Source organism: Diachasma alloeum, unplaced genomic scaffold (genome assembly GCF_001412515.2).
Source record: "Diachasma alloeum isolate Michigan unplaced genomic scaffold, Dall2.0 Dall_scaffold_00371, whole genome shotgun sequence".
NCBI lineage: Eukaryota > Metazoa > Arthropoda > Insecta > Hymenoptera > Braconidae > Diachasma > Diachasma alloeum.
In genome coordinates this window covers 485137-507173 of record NW_021680510.1, presented here as the reverse complement: position 1 = coordinate 507173, position 22037 = coordinate 485137, and the positions used below count along the sequence as shown (strand labels likewise).

The window sequence follows — 22037 nt, the reverse complement described above, 5'->3', positions numbered from 1 at the left end:
TCGAAAACCGCACTTTTCAGGCAGGTATCACAAAAGCACTTACGCACTCGTAGCGAAATATACTATTTACGATTTTGGAGAGATGTAATAATGATTCAAACGAAGCTACCTATGAGTTCTGTATACTTTGCTATAGCCGCACAGTATTTCTTCTCGTCGAACAACATTGCAGCCTGTTGTTCACTTTCCTTAAAGCTCCTGAACAGAGAAGAATATTTTGGGCTCTTCGTTGTTTTGACTTTTTTTATTTGATTCATTATGCTCAAAATTGTCTTGCAAATTTTTGGGTTCTTTTGCAACGTTTCTGGGTTAGGAGATCATCAGACAGTTGCTCCGTTCATTAGATCTGCCGTGTTTTGTTTTGTCACAGTAGGCCGTGACAATTTAACTATCGTCAACAAAATATTTCTTTACTTTACGCTCATCTTCACAATTCCAAATGAATTGGCATAGAACTAATTCGTTATTATCTTTTTTATAGGCTTTGAATGCTTTTTGAAGAGAAATAGAAACGATTGAAATAAGTTACGTACGATGTGATAATTATATCAATGAACTTACGAATCACTTGACGTCTAGTTGTTACTACGACTGCTGCATGTGCTACGAAAACATTGCCTACAGCACATAAAAGACTATAAAAAAAAATTCTGATAATCTTTTTCAAATTTTGCAATTTTCTCCAAAAATCTCTTTCTTTGAAAGATTTTTGTAGAGCGATATTCACAATCTTTATGAACTCAAAATAGAGAATAACAGATGAGATACATGAATAATTCACTCCGAAATTTTCAATACTCATGAAAAGATCATTTATTAGATTACATCATTTAATAACTTTTTTTTCATGCCTTTAAAATTTAATAACATGATTATTTGTAATTAGAAAATAACTCAGGCGACACCATGTAGTAAAATATATTTGAGTGCACGAAACTGAGTTAAAAATGCAGATAGCAGTTGTACTTTCCGCGTATGATCCAGTCACAATAGCGGCAGTATCAGTGATATCTTTACATTCAATATCTATTTTACATTGTAAATGCCCAATTTTCTCCTAATCATCATCATCATAATAATCATCATCGCAATAATCATCATCATCATCATCATCATCTCCATGCGAATTATCATCTTCTTCATGTCCCTCATCAGTTTGTTCATCCCGATCTTCATCGACTGCTTCATCCTGATCGCCACCACTTTGTTCACCTCGATCATCATGCTCTTCCTCAAGTCAATCATAATCATCATAATCATCTTCACTCTGGTGATAAGATTCTGCATAGTAATTGTCATCAATTACTCCACCCTGACCACCCTCATTTTGTTCATCCCGATCATCATAGTCTCCTTCATGTCGATTACAATCGTCTTCATTCCCATCAGGATAATCTCCTCCATTCCTCTCATAATCATTACCATAATTTCCAGAATCAGATTCACTGTCACTGGAACTGTAACTGTCATCATCGTAATAATCATCATAGTAATAGTTCCTCGATGAGGTCTGCTTCGCCTTACCGTCATCACGATAAGCCCCTGCTGGCTTGCTCTCAGAATTTCCTGAGAATTGCTGTCGATTATGAGTATTAGAAGTCCCTGCAGATGATCGTGGCCCTGCGGAACGATGATTCTCACTCCTCGGGTTATAGTCTTTTCCACTGTAATTCCGAGAACCTCCCGCTGTGGGCTGACCTCCATTGGAATTATAATGGGTTCCTCCAGATGTATATTGTCGCCCATAATGATTATTAGAACCTCCTGCTGACGATTTGAACCCAGTGGGATATTGATTGCTGCCTCCTGCTGGAGGCTGTTGCCCGTAATAGTCATGAGGACCTCTTGCTGCTCCTCTACCTCTTGCGTGAAACCTATCATAATCACCACCCGTGCCTCCAGGGGACGACTGGTGCTCATAATAATCGTAAGGACCTCTCGCTGCGCCCCTGCCTCTTGCCTGAGACCCAGTAGAATTACGATTGCTTCCTCCGGCTGAAGATTGTTCCCAGTAATAATCATGAGAGTGTCTTGCTGCACCCCTGCCTCTCGGCTGAGATCCAGCAGAATTATTATCCATGCCTCCAGGTGAATATTGCTGCCCATAGAAATTATTAGAACCTCTAGCCCCACCTCTTCCTCCTGATTCACTTCCAGCCGAGTTATGATTGGCACCTCCAGATGATGACTGATGCCCATTACTGTTATTAAAATTAGTGGTGGAACCTCTTGGTGATGGCTTCGGTGCTGAATTCGTCTCCCGTTGTTTCCCATTGGAATTGTTACTGTTGGTTCCACCAGTTGGTTTCATCTCCATCAACAATCTATAAGCCCTCGTAATCTCCTTGCATTTCATTTCATGATATGTCTTCTGCTCGTCTGTTGCATTTGCATGGCGATCAGGATGATGCACTTTCGTCAATTCTCTGTAGGCCTTGATAATCGATTCCCTGGGTGCACCCAGCAATAGCCCCAGGATCACGTAGGGACCGTTATGAGAGTCTCCCAAGCGTTTGTGGGTTTCTTGCAGCATTTGGAGGACCTCAGCTGACGACTCGATGCCCCAAGCTTTCTCCAAATCTTTGATGGCTTCGGTGTAGTTCTTTCGGTCCATGTGACACTGTGCACGACGCATCAAGGCATTCAGGTGATTTGGCTGGAGGTTTAGGACAGTTCCACACTCCTGCAGGCATCGCTCGAGGTTACCCATTTTGTAGGACGCTTGGGCCATGTTGAAGTATAGAGCTGTTCGAAATCCTGCATCCTTTGCACATTCCAATAACAGTGTGGAGTATTGGTAGTGGGCTTGGGCGTAGTTCTGGAGTCTGTATGCGTTGTTTGCATCAGTTCTCTTCTCTATAATTTTTTTACCACTCTGGAAAAATTAAATTATGTAGATGAATGAATTCAGTATGCGATTTAATCCCTCAAGGTCGGCGTCCATGCCACATAAAGTCGTACTGGAGAGATTGTAGCCCTCGTTGGGGTTATTGTACCCCTCATTAGGTCATTAGTATATTTCGTCATTCCGGCCGTAAGGCAGCGTTTCACGGACGCGAAGCGAAGCAGAGATTGTTCGTCATACGGCCAAAAATAAACTTTTTTGTCATGACGGCCGTAGGCAGAGATTCACGTCCGTGAAACGCTGCCTTACGGCGGGAATGACAAAATAGTATATTTCGTCACTAGGCCGAAAAAAACTTTTCTGGCGAATATGAGTTTGCAGCCCGAGCCGAAGGCGAGGACTGCAATTATAAGAGCTAGAAAAGTTTTTTTTTTGGCCGTATGACGAACAGTATTTTTTGTCATGACGGCCGTAGGCAGAGATTCACGAACACGGAGCGTCCGTGAAGCGCTGCCTCACGGCCGGAATGACAAAAAGTCACATAAAGTTACCTCATGAAGCGTGCGGTCCCTACTACAATAGGGATTCAACCGGAAAGCCTCTCCGAAGTGAAATACTGATAGTTTAATATTTGTCTCACGCAAACATTTCCCTAGGACATAATGACCATCACTGTTGCTTGGATCTCGTTCCACAATCTCTCTAAAATATTCAGATAAAAAAAACTTTTAAATTGATTAACCGTTCAAATTATATTAATCACTTGATCAACTCATTTCTTCATTTTTCACCACGTTTTACGAATTACCTTGCCACTGCTGCCGCTTCGATCAATCTTCCAAGAACAAGTAGACAATCTGCCTTCTTGACTTTGTACGCCATGAATTGTGGACAAATCGCCAGACACTTATCGATATATTCCAAAACCTGATACAAACGGGGAGATTAATAGTTCAGAATTATCATTCTGGCTCATACGAAATGATTTCTACATTTCAATGCGAAACTGTTGCAAATTTTCAGAGCTAAACTGACAACGTGGTAGCAGGACAGTTCGTCCCCGAACTTTTTCATGCCGGGGTATTTTATTCCGGTACTTTTCACCCTCCCATTTTATCCTAGGCCATTTCATGTTAGACCCGTTTCGTTCTAGGCTATTTCTTCCCTTGCCCTTTTCATTGTAGGGCATGTCATCCTACGCTTGTTTCATCCTTATATTGGAAAAAAAATCTAGAAAAAAAAACTCTTTCTGACAACTTAATTTACTGACTGTACTTAAAATGACAGATTAAATTTTTTTTTGTAATTTGATTTTAGATTAAATGCATTGTTCTGATGAAAAATTCTTAGTGAATTCAAAACGTCGGTACAAAATAGTATATTTCCCACCCATGGAGGGAAAATAAAGGAGTCGTGCCCATGTGCAGAATTACCACCCGAGCCGAAGGCGAGGGTGGTAAGAACGTGGGTAAGGGTCCTTTATTTTACCTCCCGTGGTGAGAAAGTTATTTTTCGTTACGGCGTAGGCGGAAAGGAAGATTTTCCTCCCGCGAAGCGGGAGGCAAAGTGTCCTTTCCGCCCGCCGTGGCGAAAAGAATTTTTTTTTGTGGTTCTTTCATTTTATTTTCGGATTAATTCATGTAAACTGATGTGGCGACGGTTATGGCTGGCAGAAGTTGAGGAGTAAGGAAAAAAAAGATTTTGGAAAAAAAAAATTTACGGGAAAACATCCGGATAAAAGGCCATTGAAAAAAAAACTTTTGATGAAAATTGATATTCTATTCGATTATTTGATTCGCATTCTATTTTATTACGAAACAATTGAGATAAAAATTACTAAAAATTGGTAATGGCAGCGTGCTCTGCATCCTTTCTGATAGGCACTGCCTACCAAATGTATGTGCATCAACGATCAATGATTTTTGCCCTCTTTGGGTTTCGCCAAATTTCAACACCATGTTCAGTTTATTTCGTTAAACTTCACTCTTAAATCGTGTTGTTCGTCCTCGTAGTGGGAATGTGTACTGAGTCATCGGAGTAGATTGTACGATGAGGTCTGTGTAGGGGAGGGTGTGCCTGTACCGCCCACCTAAGGGGAAATGCCAGTTTTATATTTTATATTTCAACTTGAGTGTAAAAAACGTATTTGTGAGACTTCTTTAACTATTGAATTCGTTATTCTCGAAGGGTAGACACCTAATTCTCCTTAGAATCCACAAAATTGATTGAAAATAAAAGAGGCAATACCACTCGGCACGATTCCAATGCCGCTCATAGGGTTTTCGAGCAACTACGTGGCCGATTCTGTGAGCGGTATTACCCGCTCCGCTGGGCGTCAACAAAATTGTTGATAATTATTGACATGAGTGGAGTTTTAAGTTCGAATTGGTCTCAAATTACGCGTGAAAGTACCACGAATTGAATAACTACAGTTAAATATGAGAATTCAGTGTTTGAAACTATCAAAAACCTTAATTATAAGTCCACAAATTTTGCACTGTAAAGACCTCAAAACTTCGTTACGTGGTTTTTCATATTTAAAGAGGTAAATAAAGTGAAATTTTTCCGACAATCACATCCTATCATCAAATTCTTCATGATCGGGAACAGAAAGAAATTTTCAAGTTGATGGTTGTGGAGAAAATCGGGTGAGCGGTATTACCCGCTGAGCGGTACAGGCATGCCCTTCCCTATCAGTAAGTGATATGTATATGTGCATTGATGTATTGTATTTGTGTTACGCGATGAGTGATGGGAATAATCCGTTGATTGTCCTTTATTTTTATTCAGCCGTATTTGATTCTGGTAGCTCTGTCGTCTGTACATGTGTGAGATGAAATTTCCCGGAATGAATCGGCCGGGATGAAATGGTCCAGGATGAAGTGGATAGGATGAACTGTCACGGAACCGGTTCATATTGTGACTAAAAAATACTCTTGGTCGATTTTATCAACTCAGAAGAGGATTGTCCCTAGAAAAAATCGCCCGATCTACTTGGATATCCTTAAGCGAAACATCATGAATAAGTTGGAAATCCAAAGCAATAATGTACAACACGGACGAAAAAATTTAATAGGAAAACCTATCGAATTCGTTAGAGAATTCTATTGAATTTCTATTGAACTGTTCTATTAGTTTTTGGCCGATTTTATTGAAATGTTCAATAGAAAATGTTCAGTAAAAGAAGTCAATAGAATTCAATTTTTCTTATAACTCATTCGATTGAGATATTTTCTATAGAATTTCCTCGGCTCAAATTTTCTAAATTTTTTCGTTTGATTTTCTTGATGAGAAGAAAAGAAAAATAGAATGAAAAAAACTTGGAAAATTTGAGCCGAGCAAATTCTATAGAAAATATATGAAAAGAATAAGTTATAGAGAAAAATCGAATTCTGTTGCTTTTTCTATTGAATGTTTTCTATTGAACATGTCAATAAAATCAGGCAAAAACTAATAGAAAGTTTAATAGAAATTCAATAGAATTTTCTAACGAATTCGATAGGTTTTTCTATTAAATTCTTTCGTGTGTGAACTCGCCTAAATTTCCACAATTTAAAGATATTTTCATCCACATATTAAATAAAAATCTCAGTTGTCTGGTTCGTAGATAACAAAATAAATTAACATCTCATATAAGTTAGATGTGATGAAATACTTGAAGAATATTACTGGAAATTTGCAGTGAATGTTTCCATTACAGCAGAATACCTTGACGTAATTCCCGGCGTTACTAGCAAGAAGTTCATTTTCAAGATTCATAACCAACTCTCGCATTTGTTCAACCTGATATTGGAGCATGTCGTTGGTAGGATCAATCATCTTCAATTTGCCAATGCTACTGTCCATCTCTGAGAATCTGTGAAGTCTCATGGCACATAGTATCACTCGACAGTGTCCCTAGGTTGACAGCAGAAAATTAAGCCCCAATGAGTAATAAAAAATTGGCAAACGTTTTGTTTAATCAATCAATCAATTGATAACACCAATACTTTGATAAACGCTGGATTTAATTCAACTGATTGCTTTGCGTCTGCCAGACCATTTACGTAGTTCTCCATCATCATGTAGCTAGCAGCACGATTGGCGTAGTATACTGGTTCATTGGGACACATTTCTGCGGGTGATGTTAAAAAAAAAATTATGGAATGCATTATGACGCACTCAGAGAAATGATTTATTTGAATCAAATAAATAAGTTTATTTGAATGGCACGAAATAATGTTTTTATTGAATGTTATTAGTTTTATATTAAAAATTCCTCATTACTTGAGATTCTGTTATATTAAATAAGGCCCGGTTACACCAAGCTTAGTTTAGAATTGAGGCAATTGAAAAGTTTCAGTCCAAAATCTCAATTTTTTAACTATATTCCCTATACCCTGAATATTTTTGCGAGAGAAAATAATATAACGCGAGAATGCTGACGGGCTAAATATCGGACTAAACAAAAATCTGCAGATCAATTTGTTCGAAAGTTCATCGAATATATTTCACCAAAAAACGTGGTGTATCAATCTATCATCATTCTTTACCAATAATACTACTAATTATGAAGGATCACGCACGACAAAATTTAATAGAAAACCTATTGAAATCGTTAGAAAATTCTATTGAATTTCTATTAAACTTTCTATTAGTTTTTGGCTGATTCTATTGACATGTTCAGTAGAAAACATTCAATAGCAAAAGTCAACAGAATACGATTTTTCTACATAACTTATTCTTTTCATATATTTTCTATAGAATTTGCTCGACTCGAATTTTCTAATCTTTTTTCATTCTATTTTTCTTTTCTTCTCATCAAGAAAATCAAACGAAAAAACAGAAAATTTGAGCTGAGGAAATTCTATAGAAAATATCTCAATAGAATAAGTTATATAGAAAAATAGAATTCTATTGACTTTTTCTACTGAATATTTTCTTTTGAACATTTCAATAGAATCGGCCAAAAACTAATAGAACAGTTCAATAGAAATTCAATAGAATTTTGTAACGAATTCGATAGGTTTTTCTATTAAATTTTTTCGTCCGTGTTATAGTGACTATATTGTAGTCAATATTCACGACCGAAGGGCTAAACGAAAGCACTCTACGACGAATTCCTCTAAATTGTCTAATTGTGGAATAAATTTACTCCAGACATAAATTTATTCTGACGATTTATTTGGCTAACAGGGTTTCGTGCAACAGATTCATAATTTACTCTCGCATCGGGATTGAAATTGACTCAAAAAAATTGAAAGAAAAAAAATGCAATAATTATTAGGGGAGAATGAGACGAAGTAAAACGGCCTTTTTCCACGTGGCACGTGAATCTGGTTGGAACACACTTTCAAATTTCCTTCACAAAACTCATAAAACTGTCATTTTCTTAAAATGAAAAGACTTTATTTGAAATGAATAAATTGTTTATTTGATATAATTAAATCCTTTCTTTTTAAGTAAACAAGTTTATTCATTTCTAACAGTGACATTCTTGAAATGAGTAAAAAATGTTAAAGAAAATTTTTTATTTGATTCAAATGAACCATTTTTCAAGATGCGATGAAAAACAGTATTAAGAAATAATTAAAATGAAATTACCAATGAGTCGCGAGTAGTTCGATACGGCTAGATAGTATTTTTTCTCCTTGAACAACTTCGCAGCCTCTTCTTTGATTTTTTCGATGCTGAATGGAAAATAAAAGCATTAACACTTGATCTGAAGAATAAATGGACAATAGTATATCAATAATGAACGAATCTAATTGGAGTATGAAATTTAATCCGCAACTTGGCTTGATATATTTCAATTTAGCTCGAATTGCCTAAACAGTGATAGAACAATTAATTTATCGATTTTAGTATTTATAAACGTCTAGTAGAGTTGCGTATGATCAAATAAATATTTGTTAATAGTTAACAAACGATTTAGTTGATAGAAAAAAGTTGAGATGAATGGACCTTATACCACCCCATATGATCCTTATACAGTACAACCTCGTTTATACGGCCTTCGATCAACCGGGCTAAAACAGATGGAGTCGCATGAACTTGTTACGTTTTGTGTGCTTTTCAATGGCGAGCTAAGAATTAACAGTTGGCCTTTAACAATCAATGAACGAACATTGCCATGTTGCAAAAAAAGGAAAAAAATCGTAGTCGTCATTAAATCTCATTCTACCATTTCAAATACATAAAAAATGAGTAAAATTTTCGAATTTTTTTTGGCTCTTCCGCACGTATGAAAAAATCGTATAGAAATTTTCTATATGGATTGCGTATCGAATTTCTGTAGGATTTTCATATATGATATTCGGATATTTCTAGACGGATATTTTTTATACAAATTATTTCTATATGATTTCTATAGGTTTGATCCTATGCGACCCACTGCCACATGTATAGAAACATTTCGTATGGATTTGCGACATTTCTCTGTATTTTTCTCTGGAGCGTGCAGACACTGAGAGAAAGATTTGAAGTTCGATTTACAATAAGAAAATAGTTGAGGCATTTTGGTGAACGATACGATTTTTTTTGTATGCGGCACATAACATTATAGCAACTTTACAAGCGTAATGTTTGCAAATCAAAATGCAGTTAAACTAACCAAAGTTCAAAAGTAACCACGACAAATCTATTGTGAGTAAAACTATAAAATAGTGGCAATGACTACATTCCATTGTAGTAATTGCTTCTCCGGCCATAGTTACCGTAACCCATGAAAAATTGTTGAGGACTTTTTGACTATAATTCGATGGTGATGGAATATAGTCAGAAGAATTATATTTTCATCACGCTGTGACGAAAAGTGAACTTTTCGGCACGCTCCGCGTGCCTAAAAGTCCAATTTCCGCCACATTGTGATGAAAAATATTGTTCGTAACTCGTGAAAAAATGTTGTTTATCTCGTGGGATTATATCATTCGCCTTCGGCTCTTGATATAAACCTCCCACTCGCCAAAAAACACTTTTTTGCACTCGTTACGAAATATACTATTTTCTCTCAGTGCATCTTTCGTATGAAATAGTATATTTCGTAACGAGTGCAAAAATGCGTTTTTCACGAGTTACGAACAATATTTTGGTACACGCTCCGCGTGCCTAAAAGTCCAATTTCCGCCACATTGTGATGAAAAATATTGTTCGTAACTCGTGAAAAAATGTTGTTTATCTCGTGGGATTATATCATTCGCCTTCGGCTCTTGATATAAACCTCCCACTCGCCAAAAAACACTTTTTTGCACTCGTTACGAAATATACTATTTTCTCTCAGTGCATCTTTCGTATGAAATAGTATATTTCGTAACGAGTGCAAAAAAGCGTTTTTTCACGAGTTACGAACAATATTTTTCATCACGATGTGGCGGAAATTGGACTTTTAGGCACGCGGAGCGTGCCGAAAAGTTCACTTTTCGTCACAGCGTGATGAAAACAAACATTTATGTCAAAATCTATGTATAGAAATAATTCGTAGAGAAAATATTCATACAGAAATATCCGAATATCATATACGGAAGTCCTATAGAATTTGTATACGAAATCCGTATAGAAAATTTCTATACGATTTTTTCATACGTACGTGTCATTCGAGTTTTTGCTTTTTCGAGGTACTCCTTTCCCCATTACTACTGAGGTTGTACTGTACTAATAAATGAAACCCTAGGACCAGTGTCATCAGTTAAGTTCTTCATCTTCGGTAAACGAAAAAGCCAATTACTTCCGAATGGAACCTTTGTAATCGTTCAAATTTAAGTTCCCAATTGTTTGTGTTAGGCTAATTAAATATGGTCTAAAAAGTCCGAATATGCGATTTTTAACTTCCCGACCCAAAGGGAGAAGGTTATTGTAATGACTCCGAAAATGAAATGTTGAATTTCGATAATTTGTCCATGTTTCATGAACTCTTGAGTCATCCTGAAATGTTTTTGAATACATATCTGTGAGAGTACGTATATTTCTTTCCAATTTTCATTTTGAAACTTCCTTAAATGCGATCTATAAAATTTCATGAATATAGACTAAAAATTAAAATTCCATGTATAACATGTCCAGTATGATCATGAATTAATGGAGTGATAACAACTTCAACAAACTCACGCATGATTTATAGTGTTGTAACTACCACTGTTGTCTTCCTTAATCACTAGAGCTCCCGCATTGTTATTATCATCATTAAGGTCCTCCATGTCTATGTATCTCGCCTTTCTCTTCCAGAAATTACCAACGACGAATTCTGCTACACAAATACCTTATTGTTATTTTAAAGTAGTATAACCATAACTCAAATTTTGAATATTAAAATCTGAAATAAATTCTAAATGCAAGTTCATATGAATAGAAACATTCTGGTTGAGTTTGTGCTCAATCGACAGTCTAGTATTGTTGATAATAATTAATGGACGACTGCAAAAATAACAGTCTTATGAGAAAATAAACGTGTCGAGGTTATGAAAAAGATTGAAATCTAGAGAAAATCTTTAAAAATACGAAAAAATGAATGCAAATTTTGATGCTTAATATGAAGAATATGGGCAGTGATAACATTTCGTTAATAAATGTTACGTGAAAGTGGCAACAGTGCGTTAGTTGAAGGCTGGGCATGCCATGGAGAGAATAATACATTATGTCATTAGGCGATAAAAGTATTATCTGACGAATGTGATTATAATCCTCGCTTTCGGCTCGGATTATAAAGTCACATTCGTCAGATAATACTTTGATGTCATTAGCCCTGATAAACCGCGATCTAACCGAGCGAAGCGAGGTTGAAATCGCAGTTTATCGGGCCTAGTGACGAAAAGAATTTGATGGATCAGTTTCTTACACTCATGAATGAATTCGTATCCAAAATTATCAATGGTGAATACTTTTTATTTTTGCTTTTAACGTTTATTCACACTACTTTAAATCCAATTTTCCATCTCCCGTTTTGTCCAACTCTAGACAAAATTCCAAAAATACGTAATGGCAACCGCTCATTCTACATTATCACGCAGTAAATTCTACTATCAATACACTTGAAAGAATGATCACAAGATTGTCTTACTGAGTGTACACGTACAGTAAAATCCAGTGCTGTGCTCGTCCTACAGAATTTCCTCGGAGAATGTCTTTGTAATTGTGCAGCAATGGCCTTATCCTTTATCATAAATGTTCATCAGGATCGGAAATGAACACAGGCCCCCTAAGCACACACAGTATTAATTAAAATTGTCTGATCGTTCGAGTATTACTGGACACTTGAGCCACATACATTTATGTGATTCAGAATATTAAACAAAATCGTACGAAACCACATTCGTAAACTTTATCATTCATTCTCTTTTTCTCAACCTTTTATGACACGTGGTTTGATTCGGTCTTCTGTTTACGTGCTTCACGTTCAACGAATTACTCACGCACACAACAACAAGGTTTCCTGAAATTAACGAATATCAATGATCGGTCTAATTCGGTGACTCTCGTATGCAGGGCAATCTCTCCTTCGTCTTCCCCTCGCGCCCCCAGCCACAATCTACCTTCTCAAATAAAATGGCGAAATTTGTGAATGTGAATTTGCAACAATAAACAATTTCAATTCAGTCACAGTTAGGGGACACAGCCACGAGGATTAGAAGGGAAAAAATTTCAAATCAGTATTTCATCAACTGATTTCGATAATGTCGTCCATAAATCCCTGGTTTTTCCACAGTTTATCACTAAAGTTCCTCGCGTCTGTGAAGGCAGTAGAGGTGATATGGAGACAATCAGAAGCTGAAGCTGAGATGAGAAACTACTTCAAGGATTTCGTCCAACAGCCCAGGGCTGCACGTCCTCCGATAGAAGATCTTCAGCGGACGGTGACGCGAAAGTTCGAGTCTTTCGTTGACAAATTGCTACTCGCAAAGCCCTTGAAAGACAACCTGTGCTTTTTTGCACACCACATGTTCAAGCCAACCCTTGAGTGGTTGCTGCATTACCTATGTGAGTTGCGCAATCAGGCAAACGCAAATGCAGCTGAGAAAGGACTGTATCACGTGAGCAATATCCTGTTCGACAATGTTGGATACGTCGACAGTAGGAAAATGTTGGAATCCTACGTTAGCAACAAAGGTACCATCGATTTTTTCACTTGGACCCAGCTGTGCGACTGCTGCAGCGAAGATTACATCCGTAAATTTGCGGAAACTGTTGACTGGGAAGAGGCCAAATTCAACGTCAACTATTTGCCAATATACTGGTACTACAAAATTTTTAACATTTTCCCGAGGGAAAATATGTTTGAGTATGCGTATTACTTATTCCAGGATCAACGGGCTAAAGGACGGCTTGATGAAGATAATATCAATTGCACTTTATTCCTAAAGAGCGTTTCCTCCGAGTCGTTTCCAGCAGTTAAATATTTTTGGAATAAATTGACAGGCACTGAAAGATTGAAACTATCGATGCACCAGCAATTCTTGCCAGATGAGGATGGATATTGCTACGAGACTATTGTAGCTTATCTATTGGGAGGGATGGAATTCCATGATTGGCCAAGTGAGGATCCCATGAATTGCCGCCCATGGAAGTATTTGCTGAATTGGCCGTGGGTGCTGTTTATCAACGATTGGATAGATGCATTCAAGGATAAGAATATCGATACATTCGTTGCAATGTTTAGGGTCTTAGCTAGAAAGAGACTGACAGAGAGCAGGAAGATCGACAATGAGATGCGTACGATGTATTACGTGCCCTGCGCTAAACTGTGGACACTTTGCCGTGAAAAGTTTGGGCTCACATGTGAGGTGATGGCCATTATTGTGGGACTGATCTTCCGCACGGAGGATATAATACTCTGTACGATAGTCTTGAGTGGGTCAACGACTGCATTTAAGAAACGCTGTATTCAAACTGTAGGGCGCGTCTACAGGGAATTTCCACATTATGTGATCCGCCAAGGTTTTTATAACGAATTTGCAGAGAAGATATTGGTAAATGACGAGGAGAGGCTTTTCTTCGACGAAATTTTCGGAGAAATATTATTGTACACTTAAATCTTGAACCGCATACGACAAAATTTTACACGGAGAGAAAAATTCAATAAAAATCACCAGAAAAAAAACGTGAAAATTACCTTTCGAAACGTAATCCGCGAGCGAAGTAAAATTCAATAAAAAGTGTGAGTCGGAACTGAAACTGTACGAATCGCCACGTAAATCCTACGATTTGTTCCGTAAAAATTAACCATCCGTCTGATGACTCACCGCTGTGGGGACAAGTCGTTCGGTAATTTTTCCCCAACGATTGAGAAATTTTACGGAACAGAACGTAGAAATAACTCACCAGCTTCATAAAAATTGTTGAACGTTCAAGAATTTTTGATTTTGGAGGCATAATAAGTCGGCAAGTTTCTATAAGATTTTACTTCTTCGGAAAAAATTACGTGACAATTTCGTACTTTATTCGGTGATGAATCTGAAAATTCACTGAACGTTTCAGATTTCTTCTCTTCCATTCCTATAAAAATAAAAACGATTCCCCACTGCGGATTACGTGAATTGTTCCGTAATTTTTGCTGAATATTTCTTTCCGTGTATAGAAAAATCTAGCACTCGTTAGACAATTCTATTCGATTGCTATTGAACTTGCTGTTAGTTTTTGGCCGATTTTATTAAAATATTCAATAGAAAATACGCTATAGAATTTCCTCGGCTGAAATTTTCCGCGTTTTTTGTTTGATTCTTTTGATTTAAAAAAATAGAACAAAAAATTCAGCCGAGGAAATTCTATAGAAAATATATCAATAGAATAAGTTGTATAGAAAAATCGAATTCTATTGACTTCTCCTATAGAATACTTTCGAGTGAACATTTCAATGGAATAAACCAAGAATGAATAGAAAGTTCAATAGAAATCCAGTGAAGTTGTCTAGCGAATTTACTAGGTTCTTCTTTTTCTATTAATTTTTTTCGTGTATGACAACTGCAATTATATCGTAATTTTTTAATCAAGAATTTTCTTGAATCATTGACAATTGTAATTAACTGACGGATTGGTATTATGAGTCCTTTTTGATAACATTATTCTTGTTGAAAGTCACACTGGTTGTATGCAATAGTAAAGTGATAGTAAAAATAATAATAAAAACTATTCGCACACTTTTTTCAATACAAGACTGTTTGTTTTTTCTTTTTTCTATTCCTTCTGGCAATGAAATTGGACGCCTTCACGGAGAAAAACATTCAATAAAAACGTACCTTTTCCGTAATTCCGGAGCGAAATGTGGTTGTAGGAAATTTTACAGAACTGTCCCGTAATTTTTCCAGAGCCTTCCGTAATTTTTATCTGAATGTCCTGTGAAAAATTACGATACCGTCACTTAAATTTTCTAAGTCGATTCCGTAATCGATGAGCGAACTGTGAGTTCCGTAATTTTTACTGAACATTTCTCTCCGTGTTGAATAATGCAGTTTTTTACATGAGATTGTAAAAAAGCTATAATTTTCGTAATGAATGAAAAAAATTTATAAAACCAGCCGACGTTATCTTCCATGGTAAACCGTGAAGCTTCGTGAAGATTATAGCTCGCGAGGGTGATAAAACTGGCGAAGTTCTCATCTCGCCGCGATCATACCGAGGGTCACACCCCGTAAGGGTCATACCCTGTAAGGAATGAATTTTACAAGGGTCAATCTTACTATTAATCGATCTCTACTGAATGCGTCACGTCATCATCTTTTATCCTCACATTAACTTGTTTCATTCAGCATTAGTAAATGACAAAACTAATTCAATTGTCTTTGGTAGCTTTTTTGAACAGAAAAGTTTTTTCCGGCCTTGTGACAAAAATAGCTATTTTCTACTCAACCCTGACCGATAGACAACTTTTATCACAACCAGAATCAACTAGAATTAAAATTCAAATTTCACCGGTTTTTCGTTGCAAGGGTTAACTTGCCAACGCGGCCATCGCCCGAGGGCCTTCAGCCAGGGAATGTTGAATGTGGAGTGGATTTTTCAGTTGAAAATTCCGTGGAATATTCGGTTTGAAAATTGTGTTGAATTTTCAGTTGAATATTATGTGGAAAATTGTGATGAAAAATTGGTGTGGAATTTTGGCCCGGCCGGGGCTCGAACCTGGGAGCTTGAGGTTGTACGACGTAACCCAATTATTCGGGTAGCAGTGTAAGCCTTCAAGTTTGAGTAAGCTTAAATGAATGAATAAATACAAATTATTCGGGTCAAGTTGCAACTCATCAAAAACAACCGAAATATACAACTTTTTCTCGTCTTACACGGGCAGTCTGTCATCGCCTCTCGTAGGATGAACAGGTCAATTACTGGACGTTTAAGGGAAATTCGAGTTTCGTGGTAGGATTTATAAAATAAAAGAATCACTTCAATGGGAATATGATTGCCTCCCGTCAAGAATATTTTAACTAGCAGAAAAAATTATTGAAGACAGAATAACAAAACAAGGAATAATTAAATTGATAAATCGTTGAATGCAGCTGAAACCCCTAATTTCTGGACGCCTGGGCCGTATTTGCGTTATTTATTAAATGATCAATGGAAAAAAAATTGATCATCACATGATTATCACTAGTAATATTATTGAAAGATGAAACGATTAGTACAATTTTCATTTTATTATTTAAGGGGTAACAGACGACCGCGTTTTCTTGAAATTTTCAAACAAATTTCCTGCTCCAAGCTATTAATATTATTTAACCCCAAAGCACATTGATCTTCATCATCACCTCCTGGAGATTAATGTACTTTGATTAGTAAAAATATCGACAATTTTCGGCAGGAAATTTGTTCAAAAATTTTGAAAATTGGCGTCATGCTGTTACCCCTTAAGGAATATTCAATGGAAGTTGAAATCGTCCAGAAATTGACCTGTTGACCCTATGCATAACATATCACTCAATGACACCTCTGCCGTATCAAGTTGTTTATCGACAATCATCGGCTCTCCTCAAGAGCGAGTAATACACTGAAAATTATCCCAGTTTAAGGATAATCGAGCGAGGAGGAAATGTAGGAGGTGAAGCCGAGGGGTTTCTATTGTTTTCCTGCAGAAAACCAATCGCTGAACAAAAAATTTTTTTCCATTTCGTTTAAAAATTCAGGCAATATCAGGGAGTATCTCCGGTTAAAAATTATTTTTGTAACTAATCAAATTTATTTGTATCTGTTCCATGCATTGAATGGTTTTTAGATTGTTTTTTTTTTAAATAAATGAAAGAATATTAATCCATGCGAAAAAGTGCCAACGTCGTCGGTAGTTTTTTTTTCACTAGGAGTTGGTACCACTGGCTCGAGGGAGCTCCAATCACAACGCTTCATCGCTCTCACTCAAAAGACGTTTAAATTGACCGCGCTACCCCCACCCGATCGGGACGTTGCTGCTGGTTTGGGCTGCGTGCGCGGAAATTTCATTTTTCAGTACTTTTTTCGCGATTATTAATAAACAATGCGCCTAGGCGACAATCTTTTTCACTCAAAAAATCATTGATCACATGTTCTGAATGTGTCTAAAGTTTCATGACTTTGGCTGCATATTTTCCTTGGGTTATGCAGTTTTTTCTTTGTGATTTCCCTGAAGATCACGGGTTAAATGACCACTTTTTCCAAAATTCATAATAAATTAACCATGCTCCCCAGCAGTCTGAAACTTTGCACACGCCTTTTCCATCATTTAAAGAATACGTAAAAAAAAAAAAATGGCTGCTTTTTTTCCAAACCTCCGAGCTCACCCGATTATCCTTAATATAATGTAATTATCCAAAAGTTATCGAGTAAAACCATCATGTAAATCATCGCGAATTATCTAATCCAATATCTAGTAAAATTGCTCAGTTAGTCATAAAGGGTTTTAAATTATGTAGTGAGTGTACATGAATTCCGCATGATTCATTCGAACCATTTTTTTCAGTATGCAAGAGATTTCGACGAATTACAGATGACTGTTGGCGTTCAGTGAAGAAATTATCAATTCTGGATCCCACATTAACCGTTTTCACCGCGTACGAATTGCAGAATGTTAAAATCAACGAGGATGCTCGTAAAATTGGAACAGGTCTTGCTGGTGTCTACAATTTCATTATCCTGAAGTCATCCAATCCGAGACTCATCGAAGGCGTAATGAAGCGTTGCGGAGAATTCCTAACTACCCTAACTGATTCCCGTGAGGGAAAACCTGGTTCTGTTCTGTCACAAGCTATTAAATACTGTCGCAACCTTGAGACTTTAGTGACTTGTGTGACAACAAAGGCAGAGGATAAGCAATTGAATCAATTGCTAGCCCTCAGCAAAAAACTCAAAGTACTTGAATTGAATATCAGCTTCAAAAATTTCAAAGTTTTCTCTCATACACTTCCTACTGAGTCTTTAGAGGAATTGGGAATGACATCATCGAATATGATACCTCCATCATTAATGTTAATGTGTCAAAAGGAGATCCTCCGTAAGTGTCATTCACTGAAGCAATTGGATTTCAATTCAATAGATGATGAATTGGTACAACTCATTGGCACGAAAATACAGTTGGAAGGACTGAGATTGTCTACTATCCATGCAAATCATCTGACGCAAACTGGATTGACTCCCATCCTAAATCTCCGAAACTTACGAGTGCTCTACATTATCTCCCCAGAAATGCCGAGACGTACTCGTGTGCACCCACCTGTTAATGATGACTTCCTCACAGCATTGGCCGAGAATCTTCGACTGTTGGAGTCACTTACTTTTGAGGGTAAGAGGCTATCCATATTTCTAAAATCTCTCTTCGCAGTTTTCACTTTATACTATAAAAATTTAAATCGACTTCTGGTGATAAAAATTCGGTATTCGAAATTAAGACTCAACAATTAAGGGTCACGACGGTCAGATTAAGGGCCATGAAGGTCATTTTAAGGGTCAGATTAAGGGTTATATCGTCAAATTAAAGGTCACGAGGGGTATAATGAAGGTCAGAATGAGGGTCACAAGGGTCAAAATAAGGGTCATAAGGGTCGGAATAAGGCTCACGAGGTTCAGAATCAGGGTCTTGAGGGTCAAAATAAGTGTCACGAGGGTCAGTAAGGGTCACAAGTCTCATAATAAGGGTCATGAGGGTCTCAATAAGGGTCACGAGGGTCAGTTAAAGGGTCACCAGGGTCAGATTGAGGGCCATGAAGGTCATTTTAAGGGTCAGATTAAGGGTTATATCGTCAGATTAAAAGTCACGAGGGGTATAATGAAGGTCAGCATAAGGGTCACAAGGGTCAGAATAAGGGTCATAAGGATCAGACTAAGGCTCACGAGGTTCATAATCAGGGTCTTGACTGTCAAAATAAGTGTCACGAGGGTCAGTAAGGGTCGCAAGTCTCAGAATAAGGGTCACGAGGGTCTCAATAAGGGTCACGAGGGTCAGTTAAAGGGTCACCAGGGTCAGATTGAGGGTCATGAAGGTCATTTTAAGGGTCAGATTAAGGGTTATATGGTCAGATTAGAGGTCACGAGGGTATCATGAGGGTCCGGGTAAAGATCACAAGGGTCAGAATAAGGGTCACGAGTGTCAGAATAAGGGTTACGAGGGTCAGATTAAGAGTCACGGGGGTCAGATTAAGGCTCATGAAGCTCAGAATATGGGTCATGAGGGTCAGTTTAAGGTCAGAATAAGCGTCAAATTAAGGGTCACGAGTGGTATAATGAGGGTCAGAATGAGGATCATGAGGGTCAGATTAAGGGTCACCAGGGTCAGAATAAAGATGATGGGGTCATATGGGAGTTGGCAAACGGAATGCGCAGGGGACGTAGCCCCCTAGTATTATCTAGTTTTCAAACTTATCTATATTATTCTTTGCTCACAGCTCCAGCACGTATCACAGATGAAGGCTTCGCTAAACTTGCCTCCCTGCCCAATCTGAAAAAACTGAGCATAATATACTGTCAAGGAGTAACAGATAAATATATGGTACTCTTTCACAAACTTGAAATTTTTGCTCTGATTGATTGCAACGTGCGCGATGAAGGTGCCATCAAGTTCCTCGAGAAATCGCAAAATGTGAAGCAGTTGAATCTTGAGGGTACTCACATCACCAATAAGACACTGGTGGCTGCTGTTCAGGCAACGAAGAAACGAACGAATGGAATTCGTTTGGATTTATTCAATACTGATACTAATACGGTTGAATGGGCACTCACCGAACGATCTCCACTTCTACAGATTGTAAACCAGTATCACAGAAAAGTGATCAGGATTAACAGCAAACAGACTATTTATCTGCCGATTCAAATTTCGAATTGATAGTGACTCTTCTTGTTTTGCAGAAACCTCAGGGATGCAAAAATGGGGGAATATGTTTTTTATAAAATAACATGTGTTTGTAATAAAAAAAAGAATCAGAAAAATGCAAATGGCTTTCTTTTCTGTCAAAATCCCAATTTTTTATGACTATTCTACATATTCTCCATATATTTTCCATAACATAACACATTTTTGTAATGAAAACATAGGAAATAGCACAGGGACGAATTATGAAATTAATTTATAACAAGACAATATGCAAATATCTTTGCTAGAGTAAAAAACTGAATTCTGAATTGTACCTCTACTATATTGTTGAACCAGATTGCACGTACGAAAACATTTCATAGAAAAAGATAACGAAATTACCAATTAATTCTATCGGATTTCCATTCAACTTCTATTGGAAATTCTATTAGTTTTGAGCAATTCTGCAGTTTCATTGCGCATTTCTTGTGGTAAAACTATAGTTGTATCTACTCATAATTACAACAATGGGGAACTTGCATGGATTTTTTTCAATTTTCTAATCTCAAGTTTGGGACCTGAATAATTCATTTTTCATTCATAAACGTTTGAAATATTACTCATTAATGAATAATTAATTATGAAAAGTTAAAGATTTCAAACGCTTTGAAATCGCTAATGACTGTCGAGCGCTGGACCAATCACAGAATGGCTCCTGCCGACCTACCCAATCTTGAGGTGCGCCTCGGCCAATGGAGGACGACAACTCCCCACTCTCTTCTTTTTCGACCAATGAAGCGTTACCTGACCGCCTTCGTGTCGTCATGACCAAAAAATTGGCCTCGAAAACGACCATGATTAATTGACGATTGATGATGATTGATTTTCAATTCATTATCACACGACATCTAGGTAATAATAATGATTATAATTTAACGGAATTTATTGCAAAAAAATACAAAGTAGATCCCTCACAATAGGCCATCGCCCGAGGGCCTTCAGCCAGCTAGGTAATATTTCTCCATAATTTTCGCCGTTTAGCTCTCCATATGTTACGAAGAATGTGTGAATACGGAAATTAGAAAGAATTGAGCTTCATGCAAGTTCCCTATTTTCAAATTTTTAAATTCTCTCCTTTTTCCAAAGTTAATCATCATCACATCATTACTAAATCATCTCAATGAAAAAAATCTAACAGAAAAGCCTGGAAACTTTGAGTCGTGTAATTCCTATAGAAAACAAACCTTAATAGAATAAGTTACATAGAAAAATCAAATTCTAGTTGAGGGTGGGGCATAGTAAAACGCCGAGACAAAGTGGAACACGGGCTAAAATGGCTATAATGGTTAATTATTTGGTGGTTGTCTAGCCACAAAAAGCCGCAGTGCGATAGAAAAACGTAAAAACACAATGCAAAAAACACCGTTGTTTCACTTTGCTCCACCGTTCCATTTTGCCCCACCTCCCCCTGCTGATTTTCACTGAGAAACAATTTCTATTGAAAGCAAAGACTGCGGAAAATGCTGCCGAATTTCTCATCAGAATCCAATAGAATTTTTTAGCGATATCGCTAGAAGTTTTCCTATAAAATTCGGTCGTGCTTGCATTTTCTTCCGTTGTCATTCCCATCCTTTATATTCATCCCATTAACAATTTAAATGCATACTTGAGATTTTTATGATATCTCCATCAACATCCAAGCGACCAATTGAAATTTCCAAGAGTGAAAAACAAAATGGTTTGAAAAATTGGCGCCACTGTCAGTACGGCTGCTGAAGCGCCTGCGCGGTTTAAGCGGTATCCAGGGGCATAAGAAAAACAACGGAAGCACGTCTTGATTTTCAGTGTTTTTTTCTATGAAGTTCTGCAAAATAACTGGCTCATCATCGTGAATTACATGCAAGAGAGCTTTTTCATTACCGCCGCATCATGTCAAAGCACAAGAGTAAGTATTGCCCCACAAAATTGCCCTCGGAATAGCTC

The 22037-nt window shown here is 37.2% G+C and overlaps 2 protein-coding genes across 10 annotated transcripts in view; one reads left to right on the top strand and one right to left on the bottom strand.

The window, feature by feature from the left end:
* The window catches only part of LOC107041708, a 69545-nt gene that overhangs the window by 42234 nt on the left and 5274 nt on the right, over positions 1-22037 (top strand). For 2 of the 4 annotated variants that reach the window (XM_015262394.1, XM_015262395.1), the window contains exons 3-4: positions 17733-18551; positions 19651-20129. The exons of 1 other annotated variant lie outside the window; for it this stretch is intronic. In XM_015262394.1, the coding sequence (XP_015117880.1) occupies positions 17942-18551; positions 19651-20087 (1047 nt within the window). In that variant the 5' untranslated portion in view covers positions 17733-17941 and the 3' untranslated portion in view covers positions 20088-20129. Of the gene's footprint in view, positions 1-17732; positions 18552-19650; positions 20130-21854; positions 22000-22037 lie in introns of those variants that run through there. One more of the 4 variants, XM_015262391.1, reaches the window with a different exon arrangement.
* LOC107041706 (dnaJ homolog subfamily C member 7) lies at positions 842-12279 on the bottom strand. 6 transcript variants are annotated; one of them, XM_015262385.2, is made up of 9 exons: positions 12084-12279; positions 11892-12014; positions 10928-11066; positions 8429-8514; positions 6835-6959; positions 6554-6742; positions 3654-3772; positions 3397-3547; positions 842-2875 (listed from the first exon to the last, which is right to left on the bottom strand). In XM_015262385.2, exons 3-9 carry the CDS (start codon positions 11014-11016, stop codon positions 1238-1240), a joined length of 2397 nt encoding a protein of 798 aa, XP_015117871.1. In that variant the 5' UTR covers positions 11017-11066; positions 11892-12014; positions 12084-12279; the 3' UTR covers positions 842-1237. The 6 variants fall into 6 exon arrangements, with proteins under 6 accessions (XP_015117871.1, XP_015117872.1, XP_015117870.1 ...); XM_015262386.2 differs by having other exon boundaries at positions 12164-12279; XM_015262384.2 differs by having other exon boundaries at positions 11877-12279.